The 20,290-nt window shown below is 41.6% G+C and overlaps 1 protein-coding gene across 4 annotated transcripts in view; it reads left to right on the top strand.

Annotated features, from left to right (window-relative positions):
• capn3a (calpain 3a, (p94)) overlaps nucleotides 1-20,290 on the top strand; it is a 124,960-nt gene that overhangs the window by 65,365 nt on the left and 39,305 nt on the right. For 2 of the 4 annotated variants that reach the window (XM_080202983.1, XM_080202984.1), the window contains exon 1: nucleotides 18,230-18,252. Coding sequence is in view for 2 of the 4 variants with exons in the window: in XM_080202987.1 (XP_080059113.1) it covers nucleotides 3,172-3,309; nucleotides 6,128-6,211; nucleotides 7,391-7,476; nucleotides 12,420-12,497; nucleotides 14,673-14,833; nucleotides 15,558-15,727; nucleotides 18,208-18,219 (729 nt within the window). In the remaining 2 variants the exon portion in view is untranslated. The other 2 variants (XM_080202987.1, XM_080202986.1) reach the window with 2 other exon arrangements.

Here is a 20,290-nt window from a genome sequence, read left to right on the forward strand (position 1 = left end):
CGGAATCAACCTGGTGAACCTCCTCTGCACTTCTTCCAAAGCTAACATATCCTTTCTTAAATAAGGGGACTAAAATTGCACACAGTGCTCTAGATGCAGCCTCACCAGTACCTTGTACAATTGCAGCAAGGCCTCCCTGCTTTTATACTCCATCCCTCTCGCGATAAAGGCCAACATTCCATTTGCCTTCTTGATCACCTGCTGCACCTGCAGACTGAGTTTTTGTGATTCATGCAAAGGACCCCTAGGCCCCTCTGCACAGTAGCATGTTGTAATTTTTCACCATTTAAATAATAGTCCATTTTACTATTATTCCTTCCAAAGTGGATAACCTCACACTTACCAACGTTATACTACATCTGCCAGATCCTTGCCCACTCACTTAGCCTATCCAAATTTCTCTGCAGACTTTGTGTCCTCCACGTAATTTGCTTTCCCGCTCATCTTTGTGTCATCTGCAAACTTTGTTACCCTACACTCAGTCCCCTCCTCCAGATCATCTATGTATATGGTAAACAGTTGAGGCCCCAGCACCGATCCCTGCGGCACGCCACTAGTCACGGATTGCCAACCGGAAAAGCACCCATTTATTCCAACTCTCTGCTTTCTGTTAGATAACCAATCCACAATCCACGCTAACGCATTACCCCCAACTCCATATACCTTAATCTTCTGCAGCAACCTTTTGTGAGGCACCTTATCGAATGCATTCTGGAAATCTAAATAGACCACATCTGCTGGTTCCCTTCTGTCAACCGCACGTTATATCTTCATAAAACTCCAATAAATTTGTCAAACATGACTTTCCCTTCATGAATCCCTGCTGTGTCTGCTTGATTGAACCATTCTTGCCCAGGTGCCCTGCTATTTTTTCCTTAATGATAGATTCCAGCATTTTCCCAACTGTGGATGTTAAGCTAACCAGCCTGTAGTTACCTGCCTTTTGTCTACCTCCTTTTTTAAACAGTGGCGTCACATAAACTGTTTTCCAATCAGCTGGCACCTCCCCAGAGTCCAGCGAATTTTGATAAATTACAACTAATGCATCTGCTATTACTTCTGAAGTTTCTTTTACTACCTTGGGATGCATTCCATCCAGACCCCGGGACTTGTCTACCTTTAGTGCCATTAGCCTACCCAGCACTACCTCTTTAGTGATCATTTATTCAGACCAGTAATGAGGCATCTCTTGGAAACAATGAATTATGAGATTAGGATTAAATAAATCCTGATGCCCCTTTCCTCTGGCTCCATGTATTCCCACACTTTGACTTCCCTTTCCCTTTCCTTATGCCTAAGAAACATCTGGTGGATGGTGGGCAGCAGCTACCTCTCCTTTTGGCGTTCCCAGCAAATGATCTAAAGCACTGTAAAATGATGGAAATCAACTGATTTCACCAGGGTTACTGCATTCACTTAGTGTCTGAGAGGGCTGATCAGAGTGGGATGACTGTATCAACACCTATATGTATCTTTTTTAAGAAACTGCTTTATTTCTTTCACTAACATGTTTAATAATTCTGCACCTTCTTCTTTTTACAAGTCTCACTTATTCTCACTCCCACCTCTCTATTTTTTTTCTCTTCCTCTTACTCTTCATTCTCATTGCCCTAATCACTCACATGCTTTCTTTTTTCTCTTTCTGTTTTCTTATTCTCTTTCACGATATCAAATTGTACTTATTTAATCTATGTCTCTCTCACTCTGGCATGACCTCTCATGTTATCTCTATTCTGCACACTTTTCCTGTGCCAGTTATCCCATTTTGTTGTCCTGTGGTGTCTTTTTACTTACTTCTGTTCTCTCCCTCATCAAGGCTATTTTATTCATTCTCATTTCTATTTCTATCTTTCTCAATCTTAAGCTCGGTTATTGAAGTAATCTGTGTTCATAGACAGCAGGACCTGGACAACATTCAGGTTTGGGCTGATAAGTGGAAAGTAACATTTGTGCCAGGTACCTGCTAGGCAATCTCCAACAAGAGAGAATTCAGTCATTTCCCCTTGACATTCAATGGTATCACCATTACTGAAAAAAGACATTTTGTCGATGCAGTCATCAAAGCTATTGCAAGAACACTAATTTCAGGGAAAATACTGCATGAAAAGAGGCTACTAAAAATTACCCTGACAACCAGTTTAAGATTGTCGGTCAGGCTTGCAGAGTGCTGCATTTGTATGTACAGGATACTACATATATTTGTACATAAGGCCCTGGTCTTTTCAGACAGAAAGAACACAGACATAGATTGCACCTGTATCAGCTAAACAGATTAATTGGCTGCAATTCACTGGTTCATTCCTCAGGGTGACACCTTGACCAGTTGGAGTCAAGCTGGTTTAAATTTTCAAACAATGCTTGGCATTTAGCTGGCCGTCACCATCAGCTGGTTAATTCTTCATGGCCTCTACCAATCAGAGTCTTCCTTCTCATACAGTATAATGTTGATGTTCCCCCTGACATCGGTATTCTTGTCCTGATTGATTGTCCTGATGAGTGCAACGTGAAAAGCTTCAACAGAATGGTAGGAACCCCAACCCCTCACTCCCTACTCCATGATATATTTTGTAGTTGTGGAGGTGGCCCACCAATGGCAGCTATCAACAGGGTTTCCTGTTGTTCCTGTCCCCTGCTGCCAAGGGACCCATGGTAGGGACTCCCCGTCCATGGGACCAGATGATCCTGCTGGTGCAAAAGGCTGGAAGATCCCACCCATTGTCTCTTTTCAGTAATATTCAAGTTTTGTACTGCCAAACAACTATTGACATTACTATTGCCGAATCCCCTACTATCAACATCTGCGAAAACATACCGTTAACCAGAAACTGAACTGGACCAGATATATAAGTGGGAGTGACAACAAAACATTGGCCTTCCAGCAATGCCCACAGTCCAAAAAAGCATTTTTAAAATGCTGCCTCTTTCTCTCCAAAACCTCCTTGCTTTCCAATGTTACATGTTTTATCTTTCCATTTTTGTTGATTTCTCCCTTTTAAGCCTGATATCTTTCCTTTAATTTCTTGTCCTGTTTTTCTCCCTTATGATGTTTTGTGCTGCCTCTTTTTTTCTCTCTTATACTGTCACATTATCTGTTTGCCTGTCTCTCTCTCTCTGCTGTTCCTCATTGCTCTTTTGTTGTCTGATATCCTGTGATGGTCTCTGATATTCCAGGACAGACTATTTCATGGGATAGGTGTCATGCCACAAGCGCAGCTCCAAAGATTTCTGCTTAACAATGCAATTCCTCCGGATAAATCTAAGTTCAAAACTGACGATCAGAGCAAGAATTTGGATGATTTTCCTATCAGGGTTTGTATGGCAACGGTGGTGCAACTAATGAGTGCATCTGCAAGGCATGCTGGCTAACCGGTACGGTTAACTGTCTTGAATAATCAGGAACTCAGCATATTTACACAGTGAGGAAAACTTATCCAGCTGAACGAACAGGAATTCTGCACCATTATAATGTGTAACTCTTACCCTCTTGACGAAATAGGAACGGTGCAGTTACATAATGGATAATACTTTTGATACTGAGTAAGTAAGAACTCTGTACAATTTTGCAGTGAGTGCCATTACCCTACAAATGAACAAAGGAATAGAATTCTTTCAGCGTTGTCCCAATCTGACATTATATCTTTGGCAGAGGATTGGTACAACCCATAGAGAAGCAGCTGAAATGGCTAAAGTACAATTGAGGAGTAGGAGAATCCTTGCAAACATTCTATCCTAGGAATGCTACACCATTCCACAACAAGCACCAAAACGCTTACATCTCCGCTGTGTGGTTCTGACTAAAATCTCTGATTTGCAAAACTAAACACATGGCCTTAGATGAAGTGTCATTTTACATCATTGCTAATTTTACAAAATTAGGGACATTTTGTACTGGAATGCCAAAATTCTGACACTGATTGATATACAGTTATTGATGAATTAACTCCCATAAGGCTGGTTTCCCTTCACCAAATGCAGTTTCATTTACAGTAGCTAATGACACTCAGTTGATATTTCCCAGTACACAGGATATACCCTGAGTGCTGGAACTTGTACACTCCACATTATATATACATTTGCAGGGTTCCTGGACTGGACAGCCCTATTCAGGGAGCTCACTTTCTAACAGGTCCATCTTACATTACATGTGACAATTCGATGTGTCCAATGAATCCCAATTTAAGGCAGTTCCTAGCATGCTAGGACAATAGAATTCCTTTAATCATGTCAGCCTAATTTTACCTTGTCTCCGTTTTGAATGTGTGTCATTTGCAGTTTCTCCAAGCCCAGTCACATGCAGCGTGCTAACAGAAGCCACCAACCCTGTTTGAGTTCTTAGCTGTGCTGAGCTAACCTTGCAAAGTGCACATACGCATCCAGATACTATTAAAGATGCTAATGAGATAGTTACATGTCTGTCTGTGCCTAGTTGTCACTTTATGCCTCACATCTGGTTGGAAGGCTGTGCTGAAATATTTGAGGTAACCATTAATTCCATCAACCATTCGATTAAAGCACTTCCCTTAAAAATTGACAGGAATTTGGGAGGGGGTGAGGTGGTAGATGGCAGGGACATATGCCTGTATTCCCTGAACCTTCGGCCAAGCATGAGAACACCTGCATGCCAGCACGATGCATGTTGCTTTTCTGCACACAGGACTACATGGAACAAATTACTGTGCTCTTGTGAGGCAGGGTCTAAGTACTGTGTGCTTACACAGTAGTTCAGTGCAGTTATATCATTGGTTTAGGCTTATTTCCTTGCATCCCTATTCCAGAAAATTTGAGGCACGGGGTTCGTAGATTTGGTGGAAAATGAGGGGCCCAGGAGTCGCAGAAACCTAGTGAGCTTAGAGAAAACTTTTCACTGCTTCTTCTGCCTGTGATAAGTAGTTGTTTTTCAGATTGAAGGAGGGTTTCTTGTGGAATTCCCCAGTGGTCAAACTTGGGACCTTTGCTCTTCCTGATTTATATTAATAACCTAGACTCTGGTGTTCAGGGTATGATTTCAAAATTTGCAAATGATACAAAGTTTGGAAACGATGTCAGTTATGATGAAGGTAGTTTTGAATTTCAAAAGGTCAGAGACATGTTGGTGGATTAGGCAAAGAATGGTGGATGAAATTCGATGCAGAGAAGTGTGAAGTGATTCATTTTGGCAGTAAGAATATAGTCAGACTGTATCAAATTCTAAAGGAAGTGCAGGAACAGAGAGAGCTCAGTGTACGTGTGCCTAAGTCACTGAAAGTGACAAGGCATGTTCAAAAAGCAATTAATAAAGTATATGGTATTCAAGGTTTTATGAGTAGGGACATTGAGTACATGCCTAGGGGATCATTGTGACATTAGTTAGGCCTCACCTGGAGTACTACATCCAGTTCCTGGCACCGAAGTTGTGGAAGAATGCATTGGAGAGTGTGCAGAAGCGATTCACAATAATTCCAGGGATAAAAAATTGTAGCTATTAGAAAAGATTGAAGAAGTTGGGACTGTTTTCTTTGGAGAAAAGAAGGCTGAGAGGAAACTTGATAGAGACATTCAAGATCCTTAAGGCTATGGACAGGGGCAGGTAAGAGAAATTGTTCCCACTCGAGAGCATCAAGAACTAGAGCACACAGATTCAAAATAAATAGCAAAAGGAGTAAAACTGATGTGAGGATTCTTTTTTCGTGCACAGATTGGTTGGAGTCAGGAATGAACTTCCTGAGACGGTAGTGGAGGCAGGTTCAAGCTAAAAGGGAGTTAGAGTACTATCTGAAAAAAAAAGGCATGGGAGTGGGACTAGGTAGAATGTTCTTTCAAAGTGTCAGTGCAGACTTGACGGGTCGAATGACCTCCTTCTGCACTGTACAGATATTGTGATTCTGTGATACAAATTGACGGGCACTTGAAATTGGGGTATGGATCTTTGAGCATTGACATTTATGTTGCCGGTCATTAGACACAAGCAGTTGGGGTATAAATGATGTATATCTGGAAAGAAAGCTGGCTTTCTGTCATTAGCCAGAAATTAGGTCATAAAAAGACAGAAGGGTATAAGCCAAGCAGAAAGACTTATCACCGTACACAGCTAACGGTTAGGCAATGTCACACTACAAGTGTAATCTCACTAACTCTCCTGTTTCAACAGTCTTTCGTACCTCTACAGTTTGAGACACGGACATCCAGTGGCCTGGTCAAAGGTCATGCCTACTCTGTGACTGGTGTGGATGAGGTAACGTTTAAAACCTGCCTACTGATTAACTTGATTTTGAAATTTTTGGAATATACATAATAATGAGGTTCACATATGAGCAATGCAGAAAGTGATTTTGGGAGAATACTAGGGGTATACAGGGAATGATTACGGGGGAAGAATTGTGGTACAGGGCATGCATATGGAGAGATATTGGGGTGTAGAGAGTGATTATAGGGGGATACTGGGTATACACGGAGTGGGGGTAATGCTGGGTCATAGGGGGTGATTAAGGAATTGATTAGAGAGGAATACTGGGATGCAGGGAAAGGTCACATTGGAATAGAGGAAGTGATTATAGGTGGCATACTGAGGTACAGGGATTGATTAAAGAAAAGCCTGGAACACATGGAGTTTTGTGGGTGTGTTAAGATATAGGAAGTAATTGTGGAGGAAATACTGAGGCACATAAAATGATTATGGGTATTTCTATTCTTATGCCAGTTTATCCCAAGATATTGTTCTAAAAAAGACAATATGCATGTTAATCTTTATCCTTCCATGTTTGTATTTTATGTATGGTGTGCACATATGAATTATGAGCCGGACTAGGCCACTTGGTTCCTCGAGCCTGCTTATCTCAATATTGTGACCAGACTGACAAGTACAGCAGGAATTGTTCATTTTGCAATTTTTTGTTTTCAAAAAGAAATGATCTCAGTGGGTCCTGCTCTGTTTTTTCTGCTTGATTGATTGATTTCCTGTAGCAAAGTCATATTAATAATTGAAAGGTATCCAGGATTGTAGGTGCTTAAGCATGCTATGCTTGATGTGATGGATGATTATCAAATGAGTTAAGACTGGGATTTCAGGTTAAAAAATATATTTTGTTTGGGTTTGATGTTTCATAGGAACCTGATTGTTTACACTGATTCCTATTCATTTTAAATTTGATGTGTTCTAATGAAATTAGGAGGATATTTGTGAATAGCCTTAAATTTGCAAAATGAACTCATTTTGGGTCAAGATTTGGGTACAAAATGTTCCTTTATTGCATTAAAGCTGTTATATAAGGATAAGTTGTTATCATTATGTCTGCAAAGGAAATGCCAGATGATTGTGGTAGGCAGTATACAGTTCAATTTAGTATGTTTGTGTTTATTAATCTGTGTTGTCTTTGATATTTCCATAAAATAACAATGGTAATTTTGCCAACAGGTCACTTATAAAAATCAGAAGGTGAAATTGCTGCGATTGAGGAACCCATGGGGAGCAGTGGAGTGGAATGGGCCCTGGAGCGACAAGTATGCTTCTTTTCTAAACATTTGCCTGTTATGGACCTTAGTTTTCACACTGCCTTTATCCTTGTTCTGCTCCAAATATACATTTGTCCCTCCGGAGTCTGGACATATCTGTTTTATCTTTGGTGGTCATGCCTTAAGTCACCTTGTACGTGCTTTCTGAATTTCCCTCCTTAAACCACCTGCCTATTACAATAATACCCTCATAAAACCTTCCATCTCTCCTTTTTTTTCCTATTACTGATTAATATTCTCCTTTGTGAAGAATCCACGTGTGTTTCTTGGATTAAAGGTATTACACAAGTACAAGTGGTTGTCAACCAGAATCATTCAGGGAGCATTTTTCTCACCTCTTCTCAGATTGTGTTCAGTTTTTTCTTGCTCATTGAAGCTCAATTAGGAATGGCATTTTCGTACCCAAGTAGGGTACACATTGTTAGGAAATTTCCACAAACCCAACTTGGGAAAAACTGCTCTAAATTAAGAAGTTTTCATTCTTGGTGGAATCAGGCCCACTAAGGTGTGAAACAGTGTGGAGACAGTCACAGAAGCTGCCGGGTCCCAAGGCGCGATGGCTAAATGACCCACCTTGGTGCTATGGGACTTCACCCAGTTGAAACAATGCAGCAGCAGATGTGATACCAAATGGTAATCTTCAGTACCAGATCAAACCTTTGTGTGTCACAATTGTCAGAGATTCCTATGCCGCCTTCTCCACATTCATTGTAAATAGCACAATTTTGTTGAAATTTGGCTCCCTGTCGATCCCACAAACAAATCTTCAGTATGAGGTAATGGGTACTGCTCAGCACATAACATTGGATTTATGGTGACCTTGAAATCATTGCAAATCCTCATGGATTGATCTTTTTTGATGACTAGAAAGATAGGCATTGTCTATTTGCTGATGCCGACAGGTTCCAGAACTCCAGTCTTCCCAAGTCACTTAATGTCAGCCACCGTACAGTACAGAGCTTGCCTTCAAACATCTTGCTTTGTTTCCTGCTTTATTTTCAATTTGACTGTAATGTTGTTCATGCTCCCTAATTCTCCATGGAAACAACACTGTGCTTTTTTTTAAAGATTCTTGTGAGGTCTGACTCTAGGTTGGTCATCATGTTGAGTTCAGCCCAGTTCAGTCAAATCCTATCCAGCCATACATGACCCATCAATGGTGGGTAGTTTCCCTGCAATATGTGTAGAAACAAATTTACTGTTTGTACGTTGAGTTGTACAGCCAGTTCAATATGACCGTTCAGGGGAATCACTTCTCCTGCATACATCTTCAGTATTATCATTGATGGTTCTAAGGGAATGTGTTTGAGTTTTTCATTGTAGATATTTCGTGGAATCAGTGAGACTGCTGCCCTGGTGTCAACTTCCATTCTTAGTTGCTGTCCTTCCAGCAGTGAAGTGACCCAGTATGTGCCTGAAGTACTGCCGATGGCTAGCACATGTAGTGATAGCTCCTCCTCTGACACTTCGTTCTTCTCAACCCTATTTTACAGCATGGACATTTCTCCTTTTATTTTGTTTAAGTGCTGTCTTGGTTTCTTCTTCTGATTTTTATTCATAGCTTGCTTCTTCCTTCTGCAGGCAGGCTCTATGTAACCTTTTGTTCCACAGCTTCGACATTCCATGTCTTTACACCAGCATTCAGTAGCAGAATGCATTGGCTTTGCCATTAGTAATATGTACAAGATCTGGAATCTTGGGTGTCAATTCAGTGAACATTTTGGTCTTGATTTTACCATCGCATTGCGCCTGTTTTCGCACGCAAAAACTTGGTAAGGTTGAGCATGAGGTGAGTAGCGCAATCCGTGCCCCCCTCCGCATGCTTTTAAATTGACTTAATGGACTGCACGCCCAACTTTCCTTTACCACTGCTTTCACCCATCCAGAATTGACGTGAAACAGACGTGCTCCATATAAATCCGATTCGGGCACTCCATCAGTGAAAATGAATGAGGAGGTAAGTGCCTGGTGTCCAATGGTTCTCTGAGATTGGGGGGGTGGGTTGGGAGTGGGAGGAAGTGGGTACACTGCCACTCTGCCTGAGATCAGTGTGGGGGAAAGAGGGTTCGCTGCCACTCTGCTGGAGATCGATGGGGAGGAAGGGGTGTCTGCTGCCACAGTGCCTGAGATCAGTGGGGGAGAAGGGGGAGCCCTTGCCACTCTGTCTGAGATCAGTACAAGGTAAGGGGGGGTCTGCTGCCACTCTGTCTGAGATCGGTGTGGGGAAAGGGGAGGCCTGCGATTGGTCTGGGTGGTGGACGGTATGGGGAAGAAGGCAGTCAGTAATGTTGTGAGACTGGGACATTGTCTGTGGGGGCCAGGGAGGAATGTTGCAGGGGAGCAACAGTCTATCATATTCCTTCCTGTGCATGCGCAGTTGGAGGCACCGATCAGAGCTGCAGGGTTTCAGGTGCATTAAGCCCCACCCATAGGCTTGTGCAGCACGATTTGGACTCGCTGATATTTTTGCAGGTGGAGTGCATATGAGGGAGCCTCAGAAGAGGTCTAAAAGTCAGATCTGAAACACTCCCAGTTTCAAGTCCATCCAGCACTTAGAATCAAAATGGTAAAATGGGGCCCTATGTGTACTCGAGTACATAGACTCAATTGCTGGGTCTCCTTTGCAGCAAGTTCCATAGAAACAGCAATTTCAATGTCTTTCTCGAAAGTGAGGTTGCTCTTGGTTAACTCACGTTTTTGTGTTGCTTCACTGTGCTGACCACAAACAAATCGGTCATGAATGATATCATTTAGCATGTCTCCAAACTTTCAATATTTTGCAAGCCTTTAAAGTACTGCAACAAATTGTGCAATTAACTCATCATCCTCCTGGTTTCTTTTATGGAAATTAAAGCATTTTGCAATCACCAAGGGTGTAGATGAAAAACATGCTTACAAAATATCCACAATTTTCTTTCAATATCTGGTTTATCAGATTGCACTGGACGGTGGAGGAGATTAAAAGTTTATCTACCTAATCATGTTTAGGAAAATGGACACTATAATGCCTTCAGCTATTTTGCTTGCCTGCGCAAAATAGTGAACATAAGAACATAAGAAATAGGAGCAGGAGTAGGCCATCTAGCCCTTCAAGCCTGCCCCGCCATTCAATAAGATCATGGCTGATCTGATGTGGATCAGTTCCACTTTCCCGCTCTCTCCCCATAACCCTTAATTCCCTTGTCTGTCAAAAACCTATCTACCCGTGACTCAAATATATTTAGCGAGGTAGCCTCCACCACTTCAATGGGCAGAGAATTCCACCACCCTTTGAGTGAAGAAGTTCCTCCTCAACTCCAACCTAAACTCCCCCCCCCCCCTTATCTTGAGGCTGTGCCCTCTAGTCCTGCTATCCTTTCTAAGCAGGAAGAATCTCTACCTCTACCCTATCCATCCCTTTCATTATCTTATACGTCTCTATAAGATGCCCCCTCATCCTTCTAAACCAACGAGTATAGACCCAGTCTATTTAGTCTCTCTTCATTGTCCAACCCCCTCATCTCTGGTATCAGCCTAGTGAACCTCCTCTGCACTCCTTCCAAGGCCAAAATATCCTTGCGCAAGTGTGGCGACCAAAACTGCACACAGTACTCCAGCTGCAGCCTCACCAGTGCCCTGTACAGTTGCAGCAAGACCTCCCTACTTTTATATTCTATCCCCCTCGCTATGAAGGCCAACATTCCATTCATCTTCTTGATCACCTGCTGCACCTGCAGACTGGGTTTTTGCGACTCATGCACAAGGACCCCCAGGTCCCTCTGCACCAAAGCATGCTGCAGCTTTTCGCCCTTTAAGTAGTAATCCCTCCTACTATTATTTCTGCCAAAGTGGATAACCTCACACTTGCTAACATTGTACTCCATCTGCCAGGTCTTCACCCACTCGCTCAGCCTATCTAGATCCCACTCAGTGAAAACACTCAGTATAAAAGTTCCATCACTCCACATTTTTGTCAAAAGTTTCAACAATGCCATTTTTTTATTTACAAATGCAGGGTTATTGTATGCACACTTTACAACCACACTTCCAGCATCTGATTTTCTTTACACGAGGTCCTAATTTGAGCTTCAGCCTTCCTTTTGTTCCAGTCAGCTCTATAATTTGTTTGCAGAGTATCTTTTACTCACGTCCATGTTAGTTCTCTGTAACATGTGTGAAAAGTTTTCTTTTTCTGATGTTTCCTCACTAAAACTTCTTTTTCAAGTGGCTCAACAATGCACGCCCATAGTCTTCATCGCCAGTTATGTTGTGTATTTGGGGACATGACACTTCGAAGCACTGGGTTAAAAACAAACAAAACTTTATTTGTGGTGTGTGGTTTCTTCCATAGCTGCTGTTTCTCTCTCTGTTTTCTTCTGTATATCTCATCGCATCACTTCCGTTTGCACACACTACTACATTATTACCACAGATCTCCACAATGAGCCAACAGGAACAAATACATATCAAAAAGTTTTGAAAATATCTGAGTTAATTTAAAAGAGATCTGAGTATATTTGTTAGTACTAACTAAATATGTCTTTTGAGTAATATTTAGTGTGTGACTGAATAATACTTAAGCTGGATACAAGCTTTTTGGAAAGAAGTAACTCTGTAGAGTAGTATTGGTAATTTAATGTTACACTACTACTTACAAACAGCATTTGTGTTACAACTGACCATTTCATCCTTTGACTAGGAAAGCGGAAAGCTAAAAGCCAGGTTTGACTGTCAACTGTCCAGTGTCCATCCTGTTTGGGTAAAATCATGATCATGTGGTGCTGCTGCTCAGTTTCGAAAACTCACAGTCAGCATGTGAGTCATTTATGCCCCAAGTTGTCCTGCAGCATTACATGGCAGCTCCTCATTCCCATTTCTACACAGAGAGGCAGTGTTTGTTAAATTTACAGGCTTCTCCCAGTTTTGATGAAGAAATTTTCTTTCTGTCCCAGGGCCCGGGAATGGTCCGAGATTGAGAAAGTACAACAGCAGCGGTTGCAGCATCAAATGAAAGAAGATGGAGAGTTCTGGTGAGAATAAAATCCTGCTCCCTTATTTTCAAGCACTCTGATTGTTAAATAGAAAGTTAACTTATGGAGGTAAACAGGGGGGTGGAATTTAATAAGAAGAGCTCAGATCCTGAAAATGGGACTAGAAGTGGGCACCAATTTAATTTACAGGTTGTGAATCACCATGCACACAATCAAGATACAAATTGTAATTGCATGCAGGAAGCATGTGCAGTCATATGGTAGGGTATCACTTTCAGCAGCCTGCCTTCTTGCTGATATCACAGCAAGGCATATTGGGTGTGAAAAAAAATTAACAAATATTGAGGGTACAGCAATGATACAATTGTTAAAACACTGTTATGATATGCATATGAACATAGTTATCACTATATATTTTGTTCACTTGACTGTCATGTGTATTCTGTGCATTTGTTGGAGCATCTTCCCTCAGAGGATATATTGCACTGTCATGCTTCATTTTGGCATTTGTTACTGAATGCTGTTCTTAGGGAGTTTGTGAACTCAATTACACCCTATACCTGTGGGAACCACATGATGGCTCTGAAGACAATTGCTATTGCAGATTGGCTATCAGCATCTGTCATGCGTAGCTTAAATTCATTAGCTATTTTGAATTGGTTGCCTCCTGTATGCACTTAGTTGTTTCAGCCTGGGTATTGTCACACATGTCCCCCATGGAGCCCTGAAATGAGTGTTGGTGTAGAAATTTAGGGCCACAGTTATCTTGGGGGCAGTTGACATGGGGTTCCCTCAAAAGCCACAGGGTTGCAGGTTTTGCTCAGGGAGCACACACAGGTTTTGCAATCTCTGACATTACTTCTCAGGTATCTGGAGGTAGTTGGTGTACATTTGATGAGGCACTAATGTTTGTCAATGAAGACGACCCTGGTTAGGTTCCTCCTGACCTCCCTTCTCCTGGCTGGTGTCAACTAATCGCCTCATGACCTATGTTGTTATGTAACCAAGTTCCCTCTCTGGCGAATTCTCTCCTCCACTATCTAAGGTTTTAAAAAGATTGAGACTCATTGCCAATCCACAAATTAGAACTGTGTGAAGAATGCCAGATATGAGCAGCTCTGTCGTCATGTCTTTCACTGCTAGAGCATCTGCAGTTTACCAATGGAAATTCATGACCCTCCCATGGACTACATGCAGAAGTTGTCCTATCCCACATTAGCTTCCTCCTCTACATATTGCACGGCCCAGTCTCCTGCAAGATAGATGTTTCCTTGCAGCGCCTGATCTTCAGCAAACTGGAAAATTCCTGCTCTGCCCAAGACAGCAAGGAACTACAGAAGGTCGTGAACGTAGCTCAATCCATCATGCAAACCAGCCTCCCATCCATTGACTCTGTCTACACTTCCCACTGCCTTGGCAAAGCAGCCAACATAATTAAGGACCCCTCGCACTCCAGACATTCTCTCTTCCACCTTCTTCCCTTGGGAAAAAGATACAAAAGTGTGTGGTCACGTACCAACTGACTCAAGAACAGCTTCTTCCCTGCTGCCACCAAACTTTTGAATGGACTTACCTTGCATTAAGTTAATCTTTCGCTACACCCTAGCTATGACTGTAACACTACATTTTGCACTCTCTCATTTTCTTCTTTATGAACAGTATGTTTTGTCTGTATAGCGCTCAAGAAACAATACTCTTCACTGTATGTTAATACATGTGACAATAATAAATCAAAATCAGATCAAAATCAAAAATCAAATCAATGGATACTAACATTGTGGCCCTGCAACTGGTGTCCATCCACCTGCATCCTTTCTTTGTCACCATTGAACTTGCTCCCATCTGCGTTGATCCTCCCAACATTACCCTGCCGCTTCTACCAACCAACCGTTCCATTTGACTCAGAGCCATTGACTCTCAACCTACTGACTTTCAGCCTTGACCCTTTCATCCTCACCTTGACATTCCAAGCATCACCCTTTACCTGCCTTTACTTTCTCTCCCTCGGAAACCATTGATCTGCTACCCTGCAGCTGAATCTGCCCTTCTTCAAGCTCAAGGGCCCATCCCTCACTTTTGACCAGCCATATGTGGTGCAGCAATCCGCACCCCCGCCCATCCCCCCTCCCCTATCCCTGTACCCCCAGGAATCATGAGATATGGGTGATGATGTTCAAACTTTGGACCATCCTTAATTCATGTTGCTATATATAGGATGTCTTTTGATGATTTCAAGAAGAATTTTACAAAGCTGGAGATTTGTAACCTGACGCCAGATGCACTGGGTGATGACAAGCTCCATAAGTGGACTGTGTCCATTAATGAAGGACGGTGGGTAAAAGGCTGTTCAGCTGGGGGCTGCCGCAACTATCCAGGTAGGTCCTAACCTGTACCAATAGCTGCTTCTTTCTTTCCATCTTTCTCTATCACTTCTTTGTTTTATTTATTTTCACTTTGTCTTCTTTCTCTTTTTGGTTTCTTTCTGTTGTTTCATTTGTCCTTGGGATGTGGTGTGAATTTGTCAAGACAGCATTTACAGCCCAGCCTTGGTTGCCATGAAAAACTGCTGCCACAGTCACGTTTAGTAGAGAGTGTTCTTATTGCTGAACTTCATGGCAATTGCATAGAACTGAGTGTTTCCTCATCAACTTCAAAGGCCATTTAGAAGTAACAACACAGTGTGAGGCTGGAGTCAATTGTAGGCCCCATCTGAATGGTTGTGGCTTTTCCAACTCCTACACAACGTTTGCTTTTTGTGATAATGTGAAGTTTTCATGATTCTTTCTTTGGTGCCAACTCATAAATCACCAGGTTTATTTCTTATTTACCTTCTCCCTCCCTCCCTCTGTGGAGGGATGATGCTCTCATCAGTATAGTACGAAATTACTATCTTATCTTGTTTTCTTTATTCCCTTTTCATACCTTTTCTGTAGCTATCTTACTCTCTCCTGTCTCTCGCTGTTCTCTATTTCTGCTTATTTTCCCTTTTCTTTCTTTCAGCCTGTTCTTGCCTCCTAGTTCTTTGTTTTCTATCTCTTTTCTCTGTCAGTAGAAATTAGCCAAAGACTAATATCTTTCCTTCTCATTCTTTCATTTAAGACACATTCTGGACAAACCCTCAGTACCGACTGAAGCTCTGTGAGGAGGATGATGATCCTGATGTTGCTGAGGTCCTCTGCACATTTGTTGTTGCTTTGATGCAAAAGAATCGTAGGAAGGAGCGCAGGATGGGCGTCAACTTCCACACCATTGGATTTGCTATTTATCAGGTAGATTCTGAAATTTGCGTAATATTTGAAGATTCACCTGCAAAGCATGGTTAGCGTTATGCCACACACCAATCTGGTCATAATTTGACATTAATTTAGGCAGCAAGAGCAAGACACTGTCTATTTTGGTTTTTAAAGCTATACTATATCAGTATAGTAAGAAATTATTTGGATTTATATCTCACCTTTCATAACCTTAAGAAGCCCTAAAGTCCTTCATAGTCAACAAAATACCTTGGAAGTGTAATCCTGCTGTAATGTTGAAAAACAGCATATTTGCCAGACAGCAAGATCCCACAAACAGCAAGGATGATAGAATATGTAGGTGGGGAAGTCTTGCTACAACTGTACAGCATATTGGTGAGATCACACTAGAGTATTGTGTACAGTTTTGGTCTCCTTACTTAAGGAGGGCCATACATGCATTGAAAGCAGTTGAGAGAGGGTTATCCCTCATTCCAGGGATAAGAGGATTGCCTTAAGAGGAAAGGTTGAGCTGGTGGGTCAATACTCATTAGAGTTTAGAAGAACAGTGGAAAATATAAGATTCTAAGGGGGCATGACAGGGTGGATGCTGAGAGGATGCCTACTTCCCTGAAAATTATTCCACCCTTCTCCTGTAAGCCTGCCTCCCCTCTCCAGTCTTCGCTTTACACTTCTTGTGCAGCCTTGGTGTAGTGTTTGCTGATGATACTCATGTGAAGTTATGCAAGGTTCCCAGGGAGGGGAAAGCAACATTTCCAGGCCTCAAAGTTGTTGAAAAGCTGAAGCAAGCCACTTATATACAGCTGTAAAACTGAATATTCTAAATTTTCGCTGTTAGTAATTTAGTGATTTAATTTGTGAGCACGAATGAGATGCCAATGCATGAGAAAGGGATTCTTGATATTGTCAGGAAGCTCAATCTGCCTTTCACCCACCCTGAAAATTGGGAGAGCTAAATTCCATTGTCAGGAAACAGATTTTTTGCCTCTCGCCAAACTAAGTGTCCTTCCTTGCCACAATTCCCAGTGCTGGCAGGAGCAGAAAATTTGGCGCATTGTCTTCAGCTCCACTAATGCCTGCTTGCTCATAGCCTCTATGCTTGTCGAGTTGCATTGTTTTCCAGCCCATCAATGCCTTCATTTCAAAATTCTCATTCCTAAATTGAAATTGCTCCATGACCTTGCATCTCTCTATCTCTATAACTTTCATCATCCTTATACGTCCATGTGATACCTTTATTCCTCCAATTTGTTCTTTTTGCACACTTCCTTTTTTATTGCCCCACCCTAGCTGCAGCACCTTCAGCTGCCCCTTCAAGCTCTGGATCCCTCCCTAAACCTCTCCACTTTTCTATCTCTCTCTCTTCCTTTAAGTTATTCCTTAAAACATACTTCTTTGACCAAATTTTTGATCGCCAATCTTAATATCTGCTATATGGTCCATTGTCATATATTTGTATGCTCATGCTGCTGTGAAATGCCTTTGATGTTTTATTATGTTGCAACGATGATATAATTGTCAGGTGGTGTTGACAGAACAGAAGCTGGAAGACAGAAACTAGAATTTGCAAAAAAGGAAGTTGGTTTGTCGAAACTTTGTACAGAAACCTAAACCAAAGTATTCAGTTCAAAGGACAATAGTAAACATGCTATCGGTAACAAAGAACTGGTCTGTGGGATAGACCGAAGGCATTGGGGAGCTGAAACTGGCTTCAAGTTTATTTCAGACTAAGATAAACTTTGACCTAACGCAGACAAATCGAAGGTGATCAGGTGGCAAGGATCACATACACATTCTCGAACCTACTTTAATCCCTTTACGTTCAGATCATTGGTGAGTTCTATAAGAAAGATAGAAAGATTTGCATCTATCTAGCACCTTTAATGACCTCAGGGCATCCCAAAGTTTTATACATCTAGTTAAGTTTTTTTGAAGTTTAGTCACTATTGTAGTGTAGGAAACATTGCAGCCAATTATGCAAAGCTAGTGGAGACGGGAGTGTATGGGAGCCCCTTCTATACTTGGCGACCAAGGCCGGTGGCCTTCTTAATCTGACCAAGGTCTAGACAATGTAGATAAAAGTGAGATAAAAATGTTCAGATTATATGTTTTTTGGTAGGCTGCCTGGGAAAGAAAGCAAGCTGTTCAAGTGGTAGGTTCAGGCCGTCTGGATGCCTTTTAAATATGGCACCCATGCCTTCCATCCTCTGAAGTATTAGCCAAAGGGCCAGGCTCCTTACAGATGAGCTGAACATTGCAAGAGTATGGTCAGCTGTTCTCTCTCTCTCCCTCCCCTCCCCCTCTCCCTCCCCTCCCCCTCTCCCTCCCCTCCCCCCTCCCCACACACGCACACACACTCACTTGTGCTCCTGCCATCAGACTTCAGAAGAGAAGATTGCAGCCACAAAGTTAAATTGACAAGTTACAACCAATGAGTCAAGATGTTGGTTTCTGTGGAGTTGGCTCTTTTAACACTTTTTCTTTTCATTGTACAGGTGCCCAAAGAGGTAAATAAACAAAACAGATGACCACGGATTGGAGTAATGTAATGTTTGCTGTTATAGATTTATTATAGCATGTTTGTTGTAACATTAGTTTTGAAATATTTGCTTTAACACATTTTCTATGTTTTGTTTTCTGTGTTTTGTTTGCAGTGCATCACCCTGTTCTGTGTCATGTCTCTTGCCATTGCAATCTGGTTGGGCTTCAGATAAACAAACTTGCACTGGTTGGAAATGATATTTCTTTTTCCTTCCCAATTTGGTTAATATTTTATAATCATCCTTATGTGCAACTGGAGAAATCCTGCTGTATAATCTTTCATGTGTAAAAAGGGTTACCCCAGTCCAATGCTGGCATCTCCACATCATAATCTTACATGGTGCATGGCAAATAATTCCTCTGAATGAGTCAATGGTTTCATGAACTTCACTTGTGCAGCTAAATATAAAACTTGTATACGGATGTCCCCAGAAATAGAAGATACAGCTAGAGATTTGCAAAAGGTTTTAGAATTTTTATACAGTTTGGTAGACATAGGTAAAATGAAATTAAGCTCTGATAAATGAACAGTAATACATACTGAGCTGAGGAGTATCAAAAGAAGACAGATGTGTTAAGTGGCAGATGGACACTTAGAAAAGTTCTTGGGAGTGACAGTTAACTCAATATGAATAACACTGAAGCCATTTAACTGCCAGTGTCAACAGATTCTGTACAATATAAATATTGACATTTGATGTTGCATTTTAAAAGTTGCAAACATTTATTTGTTCAGTTATAAGGAACCTGAGTAGCAAGCCTACAATGAATCTTTAATAGATACGAATGCTATTAACAGAATGCATGTTCACTTGGTAATTTCTTTGAACATGTACAAAATATTTTTGCGTGGGATGAATTATTCAGGAGTGGAGAGGGGAGTGTATGGGAGCCCCTTCTATACTTAACGACCAAGGCCGGTGGCCTTCTTAATCTGACCAAGGTCTAGACAATGTACTGAAACAACTATCAAACCAAATAGCTTGCCAGGATATGTTTTGCCAGAATTGCGTAGGACAAATATTGCTAGGTTATGTTCATTGAATACAATCCCTACAGTACAGGAGGCCATTCAGTCCATCGAGTCTGCACTGATGCTTACCCTGTAAACCCAAGTATTTACCCCTCTAATCCCGCTAACCTATATATCTTGGGACACTAAAGGGCAATTTAGCATGGCCAATCCACCTGACTTGTACATCTTTCGACAATGGGAGGAAACCAAGACTCCCAGAGGAAACCTACACAGACATGGAGATAACGTGCAAACTCCACAAAGGCAGTTACCCAAGGCTGGAACTGAATCTGGATCCCTGGTGCTGTGAGGCAGCAGTGCTAACCATTGCCTCTGTGATGTCCAGAAAAGTTGAGACTTTACAACTGACGAATCAGAGTTGGAGTACTATGTTCAGTTCTGGTTGCCAAGCCATAAATATCAAATGCATACACTGGGATAGGAAAATTAAGAATGAGACCACTCCCAAGTGTAAGATAGATGATTTGTATTGCAAGATCAAAGACTTCTTTGCTGCAGCCATTATGTCATCTCAATTTTATGCACCTATCCCTTTCTTGGCCAAATAAGTTATACCCTGCAATATGCTAGTCCTGTTTATTATGTAGCTATGTTTAGTTATTGTGACTATAATTAATTTCTCTCTGAAATTTTTGCTTCCAGCTTCTTTGATTTGTTTTTGATACTGTTAACATTATGTGAACAGGCAGCTAATTCATTTTTCCCTCACTTTATTTTGAAGTGTTTGTATAATTATGTTTCATGGCTTTATTTGCTCCCTGATAATTTATGTTTTCCTTACATTGGTCTCACCTTTACTCTAATCTCTTATTTCCCTACCTTCATGTTACTGTTATTTCTCTGATCTTTAGCATCCTCCCCCTCGACCACTGCTCCCTCTCCTCCCCCATCCCAGCCCATCACCTTTAACTGAAATCCTATTCACAAGCCTGTTTATCCTTTCTGCTAGGATACTGATTCCACCCCAGTTCAGCAACAGGCCATCCCAGTGACATAGCTCC

Source organism: Carcharhinus amblyrhynchos, chromosome 14 (assembly GCF_965287045.1).
Source record: "Carcharhinus amblyrhynchos chromosome 14, sCarAmb.v2.hapA, whole genome shotgun sequence".
Classification (NCBI taxonomy): Eukaryota; Metazoa; Chordata; class Chondrichthyes; order Carcharhiniformes; family Carcharhinidae; genus Carcharhinus; species Carcharhinus amblyrhynchos.